The following is a 24,606-nucleotide window of genomic DNA, read 5'->3' on the forward strand; positions in this document are numbered from 1 at the left end:
TAATTCTTAAATGACATTATTATATGTTGATTTTTCAGCTGTACCTGTGCACAATGTGATTGACCAGTTAGAGTGTAAGAGTTCTCATCTAAATGTGTATACTAAGGAGAACGTCCCAGAACGCCACCATTACACCAACAGCAGGAGAATCGGCGATGTCGTAATGGATGTGGAAGCTCGTTGGTTGGCCTATGGGTAAGGAAGTCTTATATTTAACATCCAGTTATAACTAATGATGATGATGGTGATGACGATGATGATGATGATGAGTTTTGAGTTATAATATTGGAATGTGGGGAGAGTGGATTTAATTTTCCAGTTTGTGTCTTTCGTTCATATTGGTTTAAAAGCTTTCTGTGCATACATTTTCTAGAATCTTAGATGAGGCTTGCAAACCATGGACAATACTTAACTAAATTTCTGCATTATTTTTGAAATTATTTTGAAGTTATTCATTTGTTTGTAAGTAAGAAGTATGAATTAGTAAGCTAAGATACAATTCCAGTTAAAATTACATTTTCTTTGTTAGAAATTTCTTACATTTATTTGTTTGTGAACATACAGATATCATGCTAAGAATTTTTAATTCTGGGTGCATGAAATATACTGTTTGCGATAATTAATGTTTCATTTACTAAGAATGATGAGTTCTGTTTGATTGTTTATACATATAAGGTGTTTACAGAATAATGTTTTCAAGTAGCCATCATGATAGAGAGAGCAAAAATAGGAATAAGAATATATTTGATCTCTAAGTGTCATATACAATTAACAGTCGTTTAAGGTATTATTTAGCTGACAAAAATTAGACATGCAGTTAATGGTGGAGGTGTTGGCTGTAATCTTCTTAGAGAATACACTGGACAACAAATTTTTACAAAAGTCATGTTACTGAAATAAAATTAGTCAATTCTTATCAATTTTTATGTGCTGAACACGAATATGACAGTCAAATTGCAAAATTGGCTCTAGTTTTTTTGTAATCTGCAAGAAATTAATGTTTACATAACGAAATGCATTCCAATAGTAAAAGGTCAACTGTAATAGCCTACCTATAAAAAATCAAGTCATTGACTACATCTTAGATTTCTTCGCCTGTCTCTTGTACAGCTATTCGGGAGCATCTCTGAGGAGTGTCCAGCAGTAGTCAGCCAGCATTGTAGTGGACCATTTTCCCTGGTATCTTTGTTCCATTGTTGCGATATCTTGATGAAAACGTTCGCCGTGTTCAGCACTAACAATACCACAGTTGCTAGGAAAGAAATCCAAATGGGAATGAAGGAAGTGAATCTTTAGAGACATATTGCAGCCAAGTTTCTTATACTTCATCAACATGTCTTCTACTAGTTCCTTATAGTTTTCTGCCCTAACATTTCCGAGGAAGTTTGTAGAAACTAGGCGAAAAGCATTCCATGCTTGTTTCGCGTCACCTTCCAGCAAGTTGTTGAACCGGTCATCTTTGAAAAGCTCTCGAATCTGAGGACCCACAAAAACTCCCTCTTTAATCTTTGCTTCGCTGAGTCGAGGGAATTTTTCATGCAGGTATCGGAATGCTGGCAAAGTCCGGTCAATGGCTTTCACGAAGTTCTTCATCAAACCTAGTTTGATGTGAAGGGGTGGTAGCAAGATTTTCTGAGCCTCAACCAGAGCTGGGTGTTGGATATTCTTCTCTCCAATGGCTACATTCTGCCTGTGAGTCCATTCCTTCCTCATGTAGTGCATTTCCCTTGCTCGGCTATCCCACTCGCATAAGAAACACATGTATTTTGTATATCCTTGCTGCAGTCCCATTAAAAGGGCAACTACCTTCAAATCACCACAGAGGTGCCAGCTGTACTTGTTATACTCAATGGAATTCAGTAGCTGCCTTAAGTTATCGTATGTCTCTTTCATGTGGACAGCATACGCTACTGGAATAGATGGAAGAATGTTTCCATTGTGCAAAGGCACAGCCTTGAGACTCAGTTTCGAAGAGTCCACAAATAGTCTCCATTCTTGTGGGTCATGAGTGATTTTTAAAGCATTCATGAGGCCCTCAATATCGGAACAGAATATCAGATTACTTTCCTTTCTGAAGAAAGGCTCCAATTGCTGGTGGCGCTTTCGATATACAGTAATTGTGACATCTTCTTCTAGAAGATTCCATTGTTGGAGTCTTGATCCTAGCAATTCTGCCTTGTTCTTTGATAAGTCCAAATCACGAATCAGGTCATTTAGTTCTTCCTGTGTTATTCTGTGTGGGGTTGATGATGCACCACAGTGAAAATCTGGATCACTGCATGCTAATGGACCAGGAGAAGAACAGGTCGACTCACCTTTGTCTTCGTCAGATGAATCAAGAGAATATTCTGCTGGAGGTTCTGGAATAGGAAGTCCCTCACCATGTGGAACTGGTCTCAATGCAGACGGAATGTTTGGGTAGACTATTCTCGACTTCTTTCGCTTCGTTATTCCGCCGGAAAGAGGAGGAACCAAGCAGAAGTAACAGTCATTTAGGTGGTTGCTTGGCTCTCTCCACACCATTGGGACTGCAAACGGCATTGATGACCTTTTGCAATTCAACCACTGTGAAAGCTGTGTTGTACATGTAGCACAGCATATATGCGGAGCCCAAGGCTTGTCTTGGTCACCAACCTTGCATCCGAAGTAAAGATGATATGCCTTCTTCACTTGAGAATTGATACTTTTCTTCTGGTTGGCAAATGTCACTTCCCCACAAATACAGCAAAAATTGTCCGCGGTATTAACACACTTTCGAGGCATTACTGTTCTTTATTGTACGTAAATGGATAAAATAATAAGTTTTATGTAACAGTAGCTTGAACTGTCTCGCACAACGTCTAAAATATTTTAAATGCTGAACCTATCTGATTGGGCTTTATATAGTACACTGCTTACGTCAGCTTCAGCAGCCGCCTGGCATTAGTATAATAGGCCTACACATGTATAGTACACTGCTGACGTCAACTTACTTCAGCAGCCGCATGGCATTAGTATTGCATTGCATCAGAAAATGATGCAATCAACTGTGGATGATGTGAGCATGATGGTATTATGCAATGTTACATCATTATTCCGGATGTTGCTGCAGTCCTACTGGAGAAATTTACACAGTGAAACATAGAAAATGAGGTATATGAATATCTTCAAAACGAGAGCCAATACAAATTTTTCACGGTTATATTCGTGTTCGGCACACCAAAATACTACAGATTAGGGCCTTTTCAAGTCAGTAATGATTTCACTGTTGACCAGTGATATTTACTGTATATACTCACAAGTCTGGTCAAACTACAAACTGCATAGACCCAGATCTTCTTTCAGTTAGTGCACTGACAGATCTGGGTCTATGCAGTTTGTTGGGAGTAATCAGTCAAGCAAACAACACAGACACTGATCTGCTAGCACATTTTGTGACAGTGAATTATGTACTGTGTTGTTTGCAGTTAGACTCAACTTATAAGTGAGTATATTTGGTAGCTGGATGTTACGTTCCTGACAACAAAGTGATTGTCAGAATTGTGGGTATGAAGGTGAATGTTTACAATAGTTGATAGGTATTTTCAGGTGATGCAATTTGTACACATAATACATGTTTGTGTTTGTATGTGAATGTCTCTGTGTGATGCTGTCTTCTTTCATTACTGAGCCTCAGTAAAGCATTTTTAACATTTACTTCCATTGAAGGTTCACAAGCCACAAAGAAGTGAGACCCTTAAGACTCACAAAGACAGCAGCATGTTTATAAACAGATATGACAATATCATGTAAAACCTCAGCAGTTAGTCAAGTTTAACACATTGGCTTGAACATACTCAGTGTATAGTCAAATGAAGCCCATTGGTTTGAAACATACTCAGTGTATAGTCAAATGAAGCCCATTGGTTTGAAACATACTTGGTGTATAGTCAAATGAAGCCCATTGGTTTGAAACACACTCAGTGTATAGTCAAATGAAGCCCATTGGTTTGAAACATACTCACTGTATAGTCAAATGAAGCCATTGGTTTGAAACATACTCAGTGTATAGTCAAATGAAGCCCATTGGTTTGAAACATACTCAGTGTATAGTCAAATGAAGCCCATTGGTTTGAAACATACTTGGTGTATAGTCAAATGAAGCCCATTGGTTTGAAACACACTCAGTGTATAGTCAAATGAAGCCCATTGGTTTGAAACATACTCACTGTATAGTCAAATGAAGCCATTGGTTTGAAACATACTCAGTGTATAGTCAAATGAAGCCCATTGGTTTGAAACATACTCAGTGTATAGTCAAATGAAGCCCATTGGCGTGAAACATACTCAGTGTATAGTCAAATGAAGCCCATTGGCTTGAAACATACTCACTGTTTTAGTCAAATGAAGCCCATTGGCTTACACATACTCACTGTTTTAGTCAAATTTAACCAACTGACATGAACATGCTCATGTTTGAATCCAATTTAATCCATTTGCTTGAACATATTCAGTGTTTAGTCAAAGTTTACCCATTGCCTTGAACATACTCAGTGTTTAGTCAGATTTAACCCATTGGCTCGCACATACTCAGGATCTTGTCAAGTTTAAACCATAGACTTGCACATACTCAATGTCTAGTCAAATTTAACCCATTGGCTTGAACATAATCAGTGTCTAGTCAAATTTAACCCATTGGCTTGAACATAATATCTAGTCAAATTTAACCCATTGGCTTGAACATAATATCTAGTCAAATTTAACCCATTGTCTTGAACATACTCAGTGTCTAGTCAAATGGAACCCATTGGCTTGAACATAATAAATGTCTAGTCAAATTTAACTCTTTGGCTAGCACATTGTCAGTGTTTTGTCCAGTGTAACCCATTGACTTGAACACACACTAAGTTTAGTAAGATCTAACCCATTGGCTTGTACATACTTAATGTTTAGTCAGATTTAACCTATTAGCTTCAACATAGTCAATGTCTAGTCTGATTGAACCCATTGGCTTGCACATACTCAATGTCTAGTCTGATTGAACCCATTGGCTTGAACTTACTCAATGTTTAGTCAAATTTAACCCATTGGCTTGCACATACTCAATGTCTAGTCTACTTGAACCCATTGGCTTGAACTTACTCAATGTTTAGTCAAATTTAACCCATTGGCTTGCACATACTCAATGTCTAGTCTACTTGAACCCATTGGCTTGCACATACTCAATGTTTAGTCAGATTTAACCATTGGCTTGAACATACTCAATGTCTAGTCAAGTTTAACCCATTCGCTTGCACATACTCAATGTCTAGTCAAGTTTAACCCATTGGCGTGCACATACTCAGTGTCTAGTCAGATTTAACCCATTGCTTTGAACATGCTCAGTACCTAGTCAAATTTAACCCATTGGCCTGCACATACTCAATGTATAGTCAAATTTAACCCATTGGCCTGCACATACTCAATGTATAGTCAAATTTAACCCATTGGCTTACACGTACTCAATGTATAGTCAAATTTAACCCATTGGCCTGCACATACTCAATGTATAGTCTACTTGAACCCATTGGCTTTAACATACTCAATGTATAGTCAAATTTAACCCATTGGCTTACACATACTCAATATATAGTCAAATTTAACCCATTGGCTTGAACATACTCAATGTCTAGTCAGATGAAGCCCTTTGGCTTACACATACTCAGTGTATAGTCAAATTTTACCCATTGGCTTACACATACTCAATATATAGTCAAATTTAACGCATTGGCTTACACATACTCAATGTATAGTCAAATTTAACCCATTGGCTTGAACAGACTCAATGTCTAGTCAGATGAAGCCCATTGGCTTACACATACTCAATGTATAGTCAAATTTAACCCATTGGCTTACACATACTCAATGTATAGTCAAATTTAACCCATTGGCTTACACATACTCAATGTATAGTCAAATTTAACCCATTGGCTTACACATCCTCAATGTATAGTCAAATTTAACCCATTGGCTTTAACATACTATTACTACTTCTCTTTGGTGTTCATCATTCCATATATACTCTTTATAAGCTGGGTGCAAATACGACTTAAGATAGACCCTGATGTGCCATTGCATACTGCACTCGCAGATTATGGTTTATGTTGTTTGACTACTGATTACTCATATCTGTGCTGTCAGATCTGTGACTGTTCAGTTTGCAGTTGGACCCAACTTATAAGCAAGTATATATAAGTTGTTTCTTGTCATTGGTATTAAAAATGTTTGGAGATGCCTCATGCACAAAATGTATTTGTCACAAAGACATTTTGTGTTTGGTATTGACATTTGTCATTTGCAGCAAACACAGGAAAAGATGAATATGCAAGGACAAAACATGAAGTAATTTGAAACACATATAGGAAAAAACAGACATACATTTTTATATTATATAATATGAGGCAGGTTTTTTATATAAAACATTTTAAAATGTTTAATTATTTGCAAATTATTAATTTTTATTACCTTTAATAATTTTGTCATTGTCCTAATTTCAGTCAGAAGAGCGGTAGTTGTATTGCTGGTAACCATGGATATGACAACATCTACAAGAGTATGCATGTTAGTACAGTAAATGACATCTGAACATATTTTTCATCTTTACTTAATTTTAGCAAACTGAAGTTCTTTGTAATAAATTATTACTGTTAATTAATATTTTTGTCATCAACTACTGTTGCTAATTCACAATTACCAGGTATTCTTTTTTCTAACCAGTTTATATCAGCTCGGAACATGTTGTGAAATAATCACATTTGGCACACTGATGCAGATGCTATGAGTAAGTTAATTAGCTTATGCAATCATGTTCTGCATTATCAGTTTGGTTTTGGACTGTATATGGTGGCCAGAATTTTTGGTGCAGGAAGAACATAGTAAAAGACAGTGAAGAACCACTGGCCCAATTAAAGCTACTGCCAAGCTTTCTCATACCCACATTTCCTTGCCTGAGAATTTGGTTTTCTGGTTGTTGCTTCTACCCACCAAAATTATGCTTGGTAGCATTCCGAAAATTGCTGCATGGCACAAAATCAGAAGAACCAAGATTTGTAGTTGAGAGCACAGAAATGCATCAGTGCTTTGAGTATTTGCTCAGATGGGCTTGTCATAGTTGTTCCAAGCATCCCATATTTGGATGCTGGAGTATGCTATTTTAACCAGCCTTTTCTCATCTGCACTACAGTTGAAATGTGTCCGACACAGCACTCCCAGCATGCTCTTTGAGTAACATAGTTTGAGGCTGCTTTATGCATGTGTTCAGATTTACCCTTTGCACTTGGGGCATTGACTCAGTCCATGTTCTTTGATGCTGCTCTGAACAAGTGTCTGGTCATTCCAAAAGTGAACATTCAAAACATGGCATAATGGGTTGCATTATTCGTTGGTGCAAAAATTTTGATCATCTGCACTACACTGTACACAAGCTTGGCTAGCGTGGGTATGTGGGAAAGCCTGCCAGTAGCTTGTCGTGAGTTGGTGGTTCTTCCCTGGGTTTTCTAGGGTTCTTCCTCCACCAGTTATACTGGCTGCCATGTATAGCCTATCTTGTGCTGAAAAATGGCGTTAAACCCTAGAACAACAACAACTACATTGTACAGTTTTTTTCCAACATCTGCTTGATTATGCCATAACTTTGCACTCAGAGTAATGGCTGTTTGGAGCATACACTTTGTTAAAAAAAACAATTGTGTTCGAGCAACTTAGAATAATGCCTCTCCATACATGTTGAGTTGGGGGTTCTACTTTTTTAACACAAAATGATCACAAATCATAATAGGGAGCACAGAGAGAGAGAGCCTTCGATCTGTACAATATATGTTAGTTCAGTTTCAACAGAAGAACACAGCCCAGCATTACATTCAGACGTAGTAGTTGATTTAGCTTATTAAAACTCCAAGCTCATGTTTTCAAGAGCTCCATCAGTTAACAGACTGATAATTTTAAATATTCATAAACTTACAATGCTGAGATAATGTTGATAAGAGAAAATCAGGGAATTTGGTTTTGAGGCTTCAGAGTCAAGTGCTTGACCAGTAGGAATTGACTTTGCAAAGTTGTATTCTGCAAGAAAATTGGTCAGTTCTTTTTGCCTACTCCTACTAGGTTAAAGAGCAGACATTTGGCTGCCATTTCTGACTGGAAAGAACATGTTTCATTTGTCCTTGTAATATCTTGGATCATTTGGATAGAATAACCTAAAAGGGGTACCAAATGTATGATAAGAGCATCAAAATATTGCTTGCTTCTAAGTACATATTATAAAGTCAAGGAGTTTTTGTTTAACTCTAATTTCTCAAGTGGGAGAGAGCAATCTTCATTTTTACAAAAAATGACTTGGGACGTCAGGGCAAAACAAGCAAAAAGGAGTATTAAACACATTCTTTGAGTAGCCAAATTATTACCTGCTCTTGAATTCATATTATGAAGTTTGGGAACATATGTTTCAGTGACATTTCAGTCAAGAGAGACATGCTTTATTTATCCAAATAATGACTTTGGATCGTTGGTACATAAACACATGCTCCAAGTGGTTAAATTTCTACATGTTGTTTGAGAGGAAATCCTCGACTGCCATTTCTCTAAACAGACAGTATGCTCCATTTGTCTAATAAACTGTATCATCCAGGCATCTGTGCAGAGCTGCCATTTGGGATTAATTATTGCATGTTCTGGGGAACTGTATCTGATATAATAATAGAGATCCAAGTACATGTGTATTTATGTGTTACCTGTGACCATTCATACACTATGTTCTGTGTCCACCCTTCCATGTATGTTCTGTATCCCCCTCCCTCGTATGTTAATGGAGCAGATAGTCTTTACATCTGTCTGTCATCAATTTCACATCAGTTTAATCAATCTTAAATGGACTCTGTGGATGAAACCAAACTCGGGTATGAAGTTTTATATTTAAAACATCTTAGTCGAGTTCAGTTTTCACGTTTTCCACCAAAAATTATGATGGTATAATGGTCATTGTTTGATTTATAATGTTGCCTCTCATATCAAACCAAGCTTTCATCAGTAGCACCATACTGAGTCAATTATTCATAATTTTTGACAAAACTATTTTTTTGGTCAAAAGGTATAAGATGTATGTATTCGCAAATCTGTTCTGGAAAGTTTCTTAGGAGCTAAATTCTCTTGATAGAGATTAAAATAAATGATAAAATAATCTTTTTGTCTTGATTTGGAAGTACTTGTAACTTTTATTCTTTTATTGTGTCATTATTTTGACATTACTACCATATATGCTCACTTATAAGTCAAGTTCAACTGCAAACAGCATAGACCCTGATGTGCCACTGCATAATTTTCTGGCAGATCAGGGTCTATACTGTTTGTGCTACTGATAGTTCCTAAAAAGACATGCTCCCAGATAATGGCAAATCTGGATCTGTGCACTTATAAGTCAAGTCCAACTGCAAACAGCATAGACCCTGATCTGGCATTGCATAATGTGCCAGCAGATATGAATCTATGCACATTGATAGGAATAACCAGTAGAACAAATGACATAGACCATGACCTGCTAGTGCATTATTTGATATATTTGCAAACAATTATAGTATAATAATACATGCTTTGCTCTGGTTTTTTTTTTCTATTTATAGCAAGAAATTAGATTGTGAATAATAATGTGAAGTCACACTACAATAAATTGCAAACAGTTTAGAATCAAGTCTACACTTTTTGTTTTTTTCTTCAGTTTTTAACCTCTTTCCATGGGACCCCAAGTGGCCGAGTGGTCTAAAGTGCGCTCAGTTACGGATCACTGCCATCTCACCTCTGTCTGTGTGGGTTTGAGTCTCGGATTTGGCCAATGTGGGTATGTGAGAAAGCTTGCCAGTAGCTTCTTGTGGGTCGGTGGTTCATTCCGGGATTTTTCTGGGTTCTTCCTCCACCATTAATACTGGCCGCCATGTATAGCCTATCGTGTGCTGAAAAATGGCGTTAAACCCCACAACAACAACAACAACAACCTCTTTCCACATAAAAGCACATGTGGATGTCCATGCTGCATTTCCATACCTCTTTTGCATGTTGATTTAAGCTTGTTTTCATGCAAATGGGACATCTCCATGGAAGCAAGTATAGCTGCATGTGGTAAACAAGTGCCAGATGCATTGTCAGTTTGTAGTGCCACCTGATAGGAATATTCCTTATAGTAAAGTAGACCTGGAAGTTTCTGTGATGTCCCAATCAGGTGTCAGGGTATCAGGTAAATCCTAAATAGCCATATAAAGATAAGATTACACTAGAAATTCCCTCAAGATTCAAATAGCTACCACTGTCTCTGCAGGTGGAAGCATGGAATCTGGAATCAGATTGAGTTTTGAAGATTAAATTTATCTCAGGACTTTGTAATTCTGAAAAACTGTTTAATTAACCCTTTACCTCATAGACTATGACATTTTAGCCCTTCGATGCACATGTAGCAGAGTTACCCAGTGCAGTGCACTATAAATAGAACACCTGTTACCTATTTGACTCCACACACATAGGCCTAGTCCTGTTAACTGCTTACCAGTCTAGTGTATGTTACGTTTAACAGCAGTTTTAACCATTTTACATTTTTGGTACACATCTCTTATGTGTGGAAAAATTTAAGAGTCAGGTCCGATCGTTATAGCTGTGTAATTATTTTTCACGGAAGAATTTGTTATGTGCTTTAAAATTATGACCAACCGTAGCTGCCATTTCTCATACTTGAAATTTACAAGTTCTTTGTCTTTGTCTCCATCACTAAGTCATCTGAATTTGATAATTCAAGGTAGCTCCAAACTGTTTTGTATAATTGGCAGTGGCATACATTTGTATTACTATATTTACAAATAAGTTATTCAACATATCCCCATCATAATTAGCAAAGTTATCATGAATGTATCTCAGCCTGTAGTAGGTATGGTAGAATATCAGTTTTGTGGAGAAAATCTTTGTGCCAGCTGGGTTCAAGTTAAAGGTCATTTATTTATATGAAATTTCATGGATTTTGAGAGGGGCCAATTATCTTTGGAAAAGAATCATTCTTCTTTAGGTCTTTAAATTCATAGTTTGTATCAACCACAAAATCCAGGAAAATTGGTATCCCATGAAAAGTTGTATCCCATGAAAATTGGTGCCCATGAAAATTGGTGCTGGTACCCCATGAATATTGGTATCTCATGAAAGATGCCATGAAAATTGGTATCCCATGAAAAGTTGTACCCCATGAAAGATACCATGAAAATTGGTATCCCATGAAAAGTTGTACCCCATGAAAGATACCATGAAAATTGGTATCCCATAAAAATTGGTGCTGGTACCCCATGAATATTGGTATCTCATGAAAGATGCCATGAAAATTGGTATCCCATGAAAAGTTGTACCCCATGAAAGATACCATGAAAATTGATATCCCATGAAAAGTTGTACCCCATGAAAGATACCATGAAAATTGGTATCCCATAAAAATTGGTGCTGGTACCCCATGAATAATGGTATCCCATGAAAGATACCATGAAAATTGTTGCTACATAAAAATTGCTGTCCCATGAACATTGGTACCCAAGGAACACTGGTATCTCTCCAGAAATAGAATTCACAGCATTTGTGAAAGTTTTCAATTGGCCTTCTTTTCAAAGCTTAGGTATTTAATGACAACAAAGCAGCTTATTGTTGCATAAAAGTCAGACACTGTATATACTCAATTAAAAGTTGGGTCCCACTGCAAACTACATAGACCCAGATCTGCCATTGCATAATGTTTCAGCAGATCTGGGTTTTTTGTGGTTTGTTGGGACTAATCAGTAGAAGAAAAAAAGCATGGGCCTTTACCTGCTGGCACATTATGGAACAGTAGATCTGGGTCTATGCTGTTTTGCAGTTGACTCTGTCTTATAAGAGAGCATATCACTTTCATTTATTTGTGTGTGTAAGGGTTTAATCAGTTACGCCCAAATTACCTTGAATTGGTTCCAGCAAGACTGTGCATTGAAATGGTTTAGTTAACACAATGTTATATCTGCTTTATGCCACCCCCATCCCACTTCTTCATACAATGTCCGTATTTGCATCCTTCTGAGCTGCAAATAATTCTTTCTGCAGGCATTATTCTTGGCATATGGACCAGGTTTCAAGAAGAATTTCAGCACAGCACCATTTGAAAATATTGAATTGTACAACATGATGTCAGGTAAAATATTTAGGGCAGTTCATTTAAACATACATAATACCCATGGATGGCAGATTTTTATATACAATATATGTGTGTGTGTGTATATATATATATATATATATATATATATATATATATATGTATGTATATATATATATATATATATATATATATATATATATATATATATATATATATATATATATATATATATATATAGATAGATAGATAGATAGATAGATAGATAGATAGATAGATAGATAGATAGATAGAGACAGCATACTCTGATTACACAATGATTTACTTGGAAAGTTCTACAATTCTAAATTACAAACATGGGTGACTACTCCAAACTGAAAGTGCCTTCCCTGGTCCCAAGTGTACAGCTCTTACTTTGATCTTGAGTAGGTCAATCATGTAAATAGGAGGACAGATTTAAAAACACTTTGATGCTTACTCAGATGGAATTATAAAGATATACTCAGGCATGTACATTTTATCATTTTTAAATTTAAATTATTTTGTTCATTGTTGTCACTTTTATATGTACCTAATACAACTGGTTGTCCCTATGATATGAGCTGTCCATAACTTGGATTACACAGTATGATGATAGTAAACATGTACTTTATGTATGTGGTTGGTGCATATTAACTGAAACATACAAAAACTAGGTCAATATGACCAAGAGTCAAGCTTCAGTTACTTGAATTTCCAGCAATTTTTTGCATGAGTACCCTCTATACACTGGACCCAATCAGCAAGAGTGAGTTCAAAACTTGGTCATGTTAACTCACTTTTATGCATAAATGAATTACGTATATTTAGCTGTTTGTTCATTGCACCTTAGGAAAACATTTTCCCTGCCATGGGTCACATTATGTTATGGCTGAGAAGGTCTTGAATTATTTAAATAGAGTATAGATTTTATATATATATATATATATATATATATATATATATATATATATATATATATATATATATATATATATATATATATATATATACTATTTGTAATGAATGTAGAAATGTATAAAAAGCTTCATCGCTGGTTTGATGTTGGCCAGAACTTCATTATTGGATGTATTTTGTGAAGTTTGTCATGGTTAAGGTGATCTGCAGGAAAATCTGTGTTATCATTTAGGTGTTGGTACTGGAGGAGTTTTTCAAACCTTCTGCATGGCATTCCATTTTTGATTCCTTCATTGGATAGAAACTTATCATATGACCAGTAAAAACTATAGTCTGGAGCTTTGATTATCCCCATAAAGATCAACATGCGAAAAAAGAGAGACGTCCCAGGCACATTGGTCTCTGTCAAGTTTGCATCACTGATTTCATGATCCACATGTTGTTCAGCTGCAAATTTATTTGTTTCACTTAAAATTGTTTCAAGAAGTCCAGTTGAAAAATATAATTGGAAATAGTCTAGTTCTGGTGCTGTTTCCTGCAAATTATCAATATCGATATCTGATGACAGAATTTCAGATCCTTCGTCATTAAAGGCATCATTGTTTATAAGATCTGGTATTTCATTGGAACATAATTCAGAAAAATCGTTTTCACTTGCAGACAGATCACTGTAATCAACAGACAAGGACGACATTGCCATAAAAAAATTAGGAAATTCCCTTCGTAAATAAAAAATTTCACATCCAGTATTGTCTGTTATACTATTTGATTGAAACTTTGCATATTGAAATGAATGGAAGAAATTAGCAACACAAACATTCTTTTGTTATTATAGCAGATTTCATGTTTTAAACATGTTACAGCTACATTATACAATACAATGTATGGAAGAAGACTTGCCATATTTGCCACGCATTCTAAGAATATGATTTTCCACATAAAGAACATGATGACATTATGAATTTATTCTATTATTGTAAACTTCAGCATCATATTTGGAAAACTTACAATTTTAAGTAACTTACCTATGTTGCAAAGGCCATAATATTTACATCTAATTGAGGTATTACAATTGGCTTATGATGCCATTTTGAATGCGGCTGGGGAAGAAATCCCTATGCATAATTGGTCAGTTAAATATAGATTTATATGCTCTAATGTTAGTAAATACGTCATTAAAATCAAATGTTAGTAAAGATGATTTATTAGTTTTGACCAGCATTTGGTTACCTCGCAGCGAATCAACATTTAACAGGAAGATGTGATGTATTCATAGCACATACTGTGTAATGCATAGAAATGCATAGATGGGGGCAAAGGTAAAAGTGTAGTTATGTGTAAATGGGGGGCAAAGGTAAAGGCATAGAAAAGCATACCTGGGGAGTAAAGGCTTAATTAAAAGTCTAGTTACCTTGTATCATTGATACAAAATTAAAAGCATTGTTTTTATATGCTTTAACAAAATAAAACTATTCGTCTTTGTTACTCTGCAATTGTAAATTTCATTACGGTGTTGCAAATTCAGGCAATGCACTCTTAGAGTTAACATTTACAGCAGGAATACTTAATTATTAGTCACTTAATTTTTCATTCATCATGTATTTTAGGTGCATTAATATCACAGGATTACTCATATTTACATTTGTATGCTATTTTAGGTGTTTCCTAAGTGTGACTTGACTACCTTGTGCTTTCTTTAACATGGTAGTTTATGTTTTAATTTTTTTTTTAAATTACTTTCAGAATTGTTGGGAATTGATCCTGCTCCAAACAATGGCACACTTGGATCTTTACACCACATTCTGAGTTCACCCTCTCCACTTCGTAAAGAGCCTGATCCAAAGAACTATACCACATGTTCTGGGCCAAGAGGAACCTCAAGGGAGATAACTAATATGAACTGTACTTGTACAAATCCTCCGGTAATGCCTGTAATAGAATAGCCTGGACAAGTGAATTTAATAAATATTTATCATTTTATTTTCCTACCTTTTAGTCATTAGCAAGATGTCTATTTTACAGATTTATTTGTTTCCCCATACCTGTTAATATTAGGCATGATTTATATATAACTTATCCAACAACAAAATTTTGTATAAAGCTCATACCTCTGATGTTGTTGCAATCAAGAAACTTCAGAGGCACATTTATCTTAAACAAAATAGTCACTGCTTGCAGAATTAGGTCACAAGGACCTAGTTTTCCATTTGTGACTATGTTGAGTTCTTGCATTAATCTTTATTTTTATCAAAACTGACCACATGTCAAAGTGAGGTCATGGTTTTGGTCCAGCATTCAGCATGTGTCATCCATTGTGTCATGCATCAGATATCACATATTGTCCTTCATCAACATTTGCTATTTAAATTCAAAAATCCATGATGCCTATTCCAACCAAATTTTGAAGAAAGTATTCTGATATGAAAGTCTTTTAAATTTGTACAGATGATTTGAGATTAGATATGACCACATTACTAATACCAAAAAAACATCCTGGCATGACAGGATTTCAGGTTTGTACAAAAATTATCCTTATTCACCATTTACACATGGCTGCCATTGTTAAAAATAGTAAAACCTATTTTTAAACAACTTCTAACAAGGTACTAAATGGAATGTGACCAAATTTGACAGAAAGCATTCTGACTGTTAATCCTAATCTGCCATCAAATATTATACTGCTGTTAAAAAAACTGAAACTTTTAAATGAACTTTTAGAAAATGACTGAGTGTGAATTTTTCCAAATCTGACAGGAATCGTGATATGAAGGGCTCTCAGTTTTATATAAGTGATCCCAGTTTGCTCTCAAAAACAGTGCTTTCATTATAAAAATCAAAACAAAAACCATTAAACAACTTGCTTTCAAAGGCCATTTAATAGAATTTGACCAAATTTTACAGGAAACATTCTGGCTTTAAAGTTTGTGCAAATATAGCCAATCTGCCAGTGAATATGGCCGTAGTTACTAAAAATACAAACCTCCAAATGCCATCTTTTAAAAAACCACTTAACAGAATTCAACCAAATTTGACAGAAAGTATGAAGAACTTGAGGATTTATATAAATGATGATGAACCACCATTATAAATGGCTGCTGTTACCACTAAATGAAAAAATAAAAACATTTAACCCTTTACCTCATGCAGGCGTCTTTGGGTGCCTCTACACCATTCGCATGGAAGCGCCTTTTGATGCCTCTACTCCAGTCGCATAGAAGCGCCTTTTGATGTTGGCTGTAAACATCAGCCATTTTAAGCCAGTTTTCGTAGTGCCACCTTTGGGGAAAAACCCCTATTAGATACTATATTCATTTCTGCAAATGACAATTACGTCAGATCACATGGTCACTGTTTATGCACTGGTCGATATCTGCTATTTAAAGTAACTGGGTCATAATCTCCACTCTCCAAAATGGCGGTTGCAGATTTCATTCATTACTTACGAAGTTTTCACAATTAGAATCACAACTATGAAAGATTCTTTAACTTAGGTAAAGGCTCTGATATTGATGTAGGCGGCAATTAGTTTTTATAAATTATCAAATTCAGATGACTTAGTGATGTAGACGCACAAAAAAACTTGTAAATTTCGAGTATGAGAAATGGCAGCTACTGTTGGTCACGCGGCCTCACTAACATGACGGTGAATGAGTTCTCTCAAGATTTTAAAGCACATAAAAAGTTCTTCCATGAAAAATAATTACACAGCTATAACAATCGGACTTTACTCTTAAATTTTTCCACATATAATAGATGTGTACCATAAATGTAAAATGGTTAAAATTGCTGTTAAATGGAACATACACTACATTGCTTGACAGTTCACATGCAGGCCTATGTGTATGGGGTCGAATAGGTAACAGGTGTTCTATTTATAGTGCACTGCACTTTATAACTATGCTCTATGAGGTAATGGGTTAAATGACTTCCTCTAAACAACTACTGAGCAGAATTTTACCAAATTTGATTTCATCATAAAAAGGATGTTGAAATGTCATCAAATATGGCTGTTGTTATTTAAAAAAGAAAAAGATTTAAACAACTTCATCTAAATATTCCATGGAACAGAATTTAACTAAATTTGACAGAATGCATTCTAGCATAAAAACCTTTAAATATTGGATGAATGATGATGATGTGCCATCACATATCAATGAAGATACAGAAAAAGGGAAATTGAAAGAATTACTGTCTTTGCATAGTATCTTTGGAAGAAATTTCCACAGAAGTTACCGTACTGAACTAGAATTATTTTTCAGTAGCTTCTGCACTTGGCTGTTAGTCAGATGTCAGCCTGGTGGGTAATCTCAGGCCCACTTGTGATAATAATGCATTTTCAGTCATCAGATTTGGTTAAGTTCATTCATTATAAAGACTAATCACACCCTTAAAAATGAGTCACAGTGACCTTCCATTTTTTTTTATCATGACAGTTTTAGGTTTGTGCTTCAGAGGATGGTATGGAGATATATCACTGCAGGATTCTTGTACATCAGAATGCATTATGTTTACAAATAAAAGAGTTTTAACATTAATAAATGTATATGCATTATGTAGTCTGTCTTAAGCTTGTATGATTTTAGTTGTGACCATATTTGTTTTGCCAGGTTCTGGTAAGCACAAAATCCAGTTCTTGAACCATGGATTATTGTTCTTTACCAGTAAAAGTTAGAAAAGAAAAATTGGTCTCATATCTGGTTTTTCTGTATAAAGTTTTGTTTTTTTAAAGACAAACAAGATGTGACTTGTGGACAGCCTTGAATGGTCTCTGCTAATTATGAAATCATCTTAGTTCAAGATCGGTACAGCATCTACAAATTTAATTGTTCCTGCAGACACAAATTACTGACTTTGGCATCTAATTGCAGAATTTCAGTCACTTATGCAGGTTTGTGGCAAAGGTGAAACTTTTGTGAATTTTCTAGAAACTCTTAGATTAAGGACATTTCCCTGCTTTGTTATATACAGCAGGATATTGTATCCTCAACCTGCCATAGTTGGTGCCCTCACATGAATTTTAAAGCTTGCATTATAATATTGAGAGAAAAAACTAGTAAAATCATTGTGGAAGTTTTCAACTATATGTATTTAATTTATTGTTGACAAATTCTTTAAATTCTTTTTTGAGCTATGTATTTTTGGGCATGTAAAGTTTGTCCTTTTCCAGAAATTTGTCGATGGTTTGTGCCCATAAAGACCATGTGATGTGGGATTGGAATGTGACAATTAGACCAAGGTGTAGAAATCATTTATTTATGATGTTCCAGTATGATTGATATTTGTATTTATAATATGTTAATTTCCTTCAAACACATGTTACCTGCAATATGTCACCTAAATAATGAAAAAATATATATAAAAAACATGATGCAATTTTCAATTTTTTTTCTTCTTCAATCTTTTAGAGATTTTTTGAGGCTGTTTCAAAACAAAGAATTTTTTACATTATACTAAAAAATTTCAACGAATTATCACATACTGTATTGTTCTCTATTTGATTTATTTGTTTGAACACTGTTAAAAGATCTGCATGTTACAGTAAACAAGTTTTTTTGCTTGCCATGGTTTTCCAGCTAATAGTAAAGGAAATCAACATGTGAGCAGTGTCCCCTGACTTGAACAGCTAACACCCACTCCATTGTCACAAATTGTTTTAGGCAAATATGTTGTTAGTTAAGCTGAATATTTTCATTGTGATTTATTTGAATTGTATTTAAAATCACATTTACATAGAATGTTTCTTAATCAGTACTTATTGTCATGGTCAGTAAACGTTGAACCCAGCTGATGACATCTGGATCTTAAAACAACCACATGAGGTTGCAAAAAACATGATACATGACTCAAGGATGTGCATGAAGTTAGGATTGTCAACAATAGATTATTTTCATAGAGTTTCTTATGCATAGTTTATCACTAAACAAACCATTCTTTGTTTTTGACTGAAAAGAAAATAGATATAAAACTCCATTTTAAGTGTAGCTAAACTAAAAGTTGATTCCTTTTTAGTTAATTTCTTGTCCCATAATTTTGAAATTGTTGATCCCCCTCCCCCATTCCATTCTAGGTTAGTGAACTTGAGTGGAAACTTAAGAAACCTCTATAATAAGTAATTTGACGCTCATTAATGCACTTCTGAACTAATTTGTTTCTTTTGCTGTAATTTTTTTTTACACAAATGCTTTTGTGATGAACATGAACAGTAAAACAAACCAGATTTGATTTTTGTAGAGTTGGCAACATTTCATATCTGTATTTTTACTCTACCAAACTAGTTTCTGATTCAAGGGCAAGGTCATTTTGCCATGAGATACAAGGGCAAGGGCATTTTACCATGAGTTACAAGAGCAATGTCAGTTTACCATGAGATACAAAGGGCAAGGTCAGTTTACCATGAGATACAAAGGGCAAGGTCAGTTTACCATGAGATACAAGGGCAAGGTCAGTTTACCATGAGGTACAAGGGCAAGGGCAGTTTACCATGAGATTCAAGGGCAAGGTCAGTTTACCATGAAATTCAAGGGCAAGGTAAGTTCACCATGAGATACACAGGGGTAGATGGCATTGTGATGAGTACTTATTAGGTGTATTGTTGTTGACTGTTTTTTAATAACAACAAGTTAAATTTTGTTTTCTCATTATTTATTAGTTAAGCCATCTTCTCTTCTCACTAGGATTATGTCCCACCCAGTGAAAACCAGACATATACCCCACCTTTTAACAAGCCAGCTCTGGAAGTTTCCATGCCAACCTGTGTATTGCCACAACGACAGTTTTTGACTGGTTTTAGTCAGACACAAAAGATGCCAGACTGGATATCCTATACCTTGACACAGCAGAAGGTATCAACATGTATAGAAAAGGTCATGCAAAAAATGTAAAACATTATGTTCATTTTTGTGATGTACATGCAGGGGTTGAAATTTCATTAACCCACCTTAAAATGGTGAGTGTAAATGACAGTCATTAAGTGAATTTTCTAAATGCTTACGTAGAGTGTATCTATTTGAGAAAATTATGTTCTGTCTAAACAAAATGCAGCTGACTTTGTTCGTTGAATTTAAGTCCATACTTTCTACTTGGACTTTTATGAAGATACTCAGAGATACTGCTAAGACATTTACTTTTTTGTAAGAAATCAAGATAACTCCAGATTTTCTAGCTGTTAAAAATTTCAGTCGCTTTCATCTGATTGTCACCTTGTCTGATAGCCGGAATAACAACATCACAAAAGAAAGGCATCTATTGCTTTCTGTGGTGAAGAGCTTTCTTCTGGATCAGGATACAGTGCCCTATTTCTTAATTAATATTTTAGCACTCGAGAACAACAGATATTGTTGTGTTAGACAAGAAATTGCTCATTATATGTGATTTCCTAAGTAGATTCTGTCATCCAACCAATGCAAAAGGCAGAAAAGACTTTCCTGTAAGTCATTTTTTTTTGGTTAGTTTTTCCTACACTCTGATATTTTGACTGACAAGCAACTTATATTGTGCATTCATAACAAATTTGTTGTTTTAAGTGTTTGCTGTGTAGGCTGATAATTCAGCCACACACCTGTAATGATATTGATGTGTTTGAAGGGCTGATATTACTTATTCATTCAAACCTGCAAAAGATCTGCAGACAGCTTAGTTGGCATGCATCAGTGTACAGTTTATACACTTACTTGTATTTCTTGTGGCTGTTGAACTACCTTTGAATGAATTGTGTACATATGTGTACATAGTATTTCTGGATCAAATCCTATGTTTGGTGATTTTGTAAATCCATGTGGAATAGCACAACCCTCTGTCCTATCACCATTTTGAATTTCGTGCTAGATATGACTGTTACCAAATAAGGTAAGTGTCTAAACTGTATGCAAGTGTGTTCCAGAAAGATTTGTATGCAGCAAAATTGCACATTTTAATAAACAGGTGACATCAGACCCACATATCACCCATTAGTATCAACACAACTTCAGTGGGGTTGTTTTTATCGGCCTACATGATGTGAGGATAAAATAATGTCTGGCAACCTGTGATAAGTTGTTAAATTTGCTGGGCAGTAAAATTGTCTGTCACTTGCCCTGAACAATGTAAAGTATATGAATATCCATATTAGGACATTTTCAGCCCTGCACACTGTACAGCATACATATTTCTGCCCCAGATCATAATGCATTAACAGTACATCATCTGCCTCATATATTGAGCCTCCCAAGCAAAGATATATGTTTACCACATCTTTTTGGCTTGTTTTTATAGCAAAAATGCTTTTAAAAAAAATCATACTGTTGCTGAAACAAAAGTCAGACAGGAGTAGTCTCCCTTGGATAGAGAGCTTGATTCCAAATCCCAACAGTCATAAGTTTAAGTTACTAATACTGACTCTACCTGGTTATTTCCACAAGGCCTTGTACATAAAGCTCTTCTCTGTTATAATACACTTTTTAATAATGTGATTCTGGTTCAGTACTGATATGGACCACGTGACAAAAATCATACCAATGTAAAACAGCAACAGTTGAAAGAAAATAAGGTGAAACTTCGTCTTCCATCATCAGTTCCTTTACAAAACACCATTATTTAACAAATTTTGACAGTGCCTGCTATACCACAGTTCTGTATATAATGCTATTCTGAATATATCATAGGGGCATCGAGTGTCCAAGTGGTCTAAAGTACTCACCGTTATGGATCACTGCCATATCCCCTCTGTCTGCGTGGGTTTGAATCTTGGGTTTAGTCAATGTGGGTATGTGAGAAAGCTTGCCAGTAGCTTCTTGTGGGTCAGTGGTTCTTTCCAGGGTTTTCCCATGTTCTTCCTCCATCACATATACTGGCTGCCAGTAATTGCCTATCTTGTGCTGAAAAATGGCATTAAATCTACAACAGCAACATCAGTATATCATGGTTCCATAAATATTGCTGTTCTCAGTATAACACAGTTTGGTATAAAATGCTGTTGGCAGTAATGGCTGTTTACTACAACCTTGTCACAAGAGAGAGCTGTTCAGTACACTCTGTAACTTTTAATCACTTGTAGCAATTCTATCTCACCTTAGGAAAGTGAACTTAAATCATTTTTTCTCTCTGAATCTTACTATGTCTTCATCACTATGCCACAGATATGTAGCATCATGTACCAACTGGTCACATTATCATGACACCAGGCCGACCAGTCCTAACACTAACCTCTTAATGCTGTGTGCCTAACGAGGCAGTAGTTAGTACTTTTTTTTATAGAAGTCTTTGGTAGGACTCAGCCAGTGTTAACACCTGCTCCACCATCAGAGGCTGATGCTCTAACCACTTAGGCCACTGAAGTGGTTCCCAATTCTTCTTGCATATTATTATTGTGTAATGTATCTGAAAAAGAAACCAGGTTTTGCAATGAAATATTTTTCATCAATTACTTACCTGATAACCCCCTCAAGTCCTTCCACATTTAGATCACTGGAAGAGCATGCACATCCACTCATGCAGTAACTAATGATGGACAGGATTTGAGTCTTAATCTATGCAGAAACAACTCTTTGACTTCCATCTCAGCAAGCAGTTGATGTTTTAGCACTTTTGCCTCATAAACAAGCCAGAAGACTCGGTGAGCTTGTTTAGCTTGGACAGGCTGGATTTTTGAGGTAGAGAACATGATCCTGCTTTAATGTGATCAAGTATGATTGAAGAAACTTATAGTGCTCGAAAAAAAATTAAGATTTTTTTGTGTTTTGAATATTGCATTCAATACTTGTTGCATTAATTTCTCTAAACTGACTAAACATATTGGCTGGATGATGTACATGCTTCTTTTTTCAGGTTGGAAACATGACAAAAAACCAGAGTGAGCCTTGTGTGATTTATGACAATCGTTTGTCAATAGAGCAGAATCCTGTTTGTGACAGTTATCAAAACTATGAGAAAAACATATCATTCTATCACCTGTATGATCCAGGTAAGTTGTATCACACCAGTATATCCAGATAAGTTTTGTTACACCTGTGGCAAGATAAAGGTATTACTTTTCCAGTACTAAGGGTGGGTTCCAGTATTATTACCAATATTAAGATGTATATTTAAGTTCCTGCAAGTTGGATATATAGAGTATATCATGGTGCAGGTCGCAGGGAATGTATCACATTTCTTGGAACCCTTATATCAGTCTTGTGTGATCAAGATATAAACAATTACAGGTGTTTTCCATGAGAATGTTGTTCCTGTGGAAATGTCAGAGTAATAAACAAGATATTTATTTATCAAATAGGATACTGTGTTCTATTTGTGAAGTAAAAACATGTAGATGCTAAGGTTGGTGCTACGAAAACAGCATTGGACATTTTCTAAAAGAGGTTGACAATGATAATTGGCTGCCATCTTTGCTGTTTCACAGACTTTTTAATTTTAATACGCATTCACATCATAATAGAATTCAAAGCTTGGTTACAGTCCAAAAATATGTATGGAACCAGTCTAAGAAGAATTATACTGTAAACACGCTGACCCATGGTAAAACCTGGTAAAACACTATTTCTTTAGTACTAAACTTTTTATCAGCACATTTTTACTTCACAGACAGAAAATGGTAGTATGATTCATTGATGCATATCTTATTTATTACTCAGATGTTAATTATGCATGGAGTTATTGCAGAAAATTATGGTATTATGTCATCTTGGCATACTGGAATTTCTGTTGAATGTAGTAATGACCATAAATAAGCTTTCACTTCTTATAATTCCTTGAAGTTCTGTAGATAATGAAAAGTTTAGCAACATTTGACATAATCAAGTGAAAGTGAAAATAGAGGTTAGCTGTTTGTGGAGATTAAAAGTTCTCTTTGAAAAATAGATATTTGTTTGATGACAAATGAGGAATTTTGAGAAAGCCTTTAATGACATTGTCACAAGACTTTGAATGGTCAAATTTCACGAATCTTCTCAAAATAAAGTACAGCTCATGAGTTTTAAAAAAGATTTGTAATGACTGTATAACCTATTAATTTCATCAGAAGCTGGGATCAGTGATAGTTCATATGGTAGAGCATTGAACTTCAAACCCAAGGGTTGCAAGACTGATACCCACCCAGGTCAGCCACCTCAGTATGTCCTTGGAAAATTATATAGCTTCCATTTGCCATTTCCCTAACATGATGAAGCCACTGTGTTAAAATCAACTAAAGTAAAATCATCAGAGATTAACTGAAGGAAAAATTATTATAATTATTGTGTCTTCAGTTCAGTATAACAAAATAAATAATAATAGATGTGGGTTTTGTCTCATTAACTCCATTTTTTAAATATATCTTTTCCAATTTTGCTGGAGTTATAGCTCTTGTTGATCAACTTCATATCTTTACATATTAGGATGACCATGGACAAATTCAATTTCAAACATTCCACATCGTCATTTAGTAGAGTCTTGGCCCCAGAATACCCATCTTTGAATTTGGGTTTCCCAGCACATGTTCTTTGGGTTAAGGCTCTCTGGAGCAAATTTTAGTGTGCATGGCTCATAACAATGCACTGACCATTCTGGTGGTCTTGTGGTTAGAGTGT

At 35.3% G+C, this 24,606-nt stretch overlaps 1 protein-coding gene across 1 annotated transcript in view; it reads left to right on the forward strand.

Annotated features, from left to right (window-relative positions):
- The window catches only part of LOC149807809 (uncharacterized), a 243,214-nt gene that overhangs the window by 126,256 nt on the left and 92,352 nt on the right, over positions 1-24,606 (forward strand). The window contains exons 12-17 of the mRNA XM_089960550.1: positions 39-195; positions 6,495-6,558; positions 12,085-12,172; positions 14,813-14,991; positions 19,744-19,911; positions 22,871-23,006. Of these exons, the coding sequence (XP_089816676.1) occupies positions 39-195; positions 6,495-6,558; positions 12,085-12,172; positions 14,813-14,991; positions 19,744-19,911; positions 22,871-23,006 (792 nt within the window). The remainder of the gene's footprint in view (positions 1-38; positions 196-6,494; positions 6,559-12,084; positions 12,173-14,812; positions 14,992-19,743; positions 19,912-22,870; positions 23,007-24,606) is intronic.

This window comes from Sinohyriopsis cumingii, chromosome 1 (assembly GCF_028554795.1).
Source record: "Sinohyriopsis cumingii isolate HCF-2022 chromosome 1, ASM2855479v2, whole genome shotgun sequence".
Lineage (NCBI taxonomy): Eukaryota > Metazoa > Mollusca > Bivalvia > Unionida > Unionidae > Sinohyriopsis > Sinohyriopsis cumingii.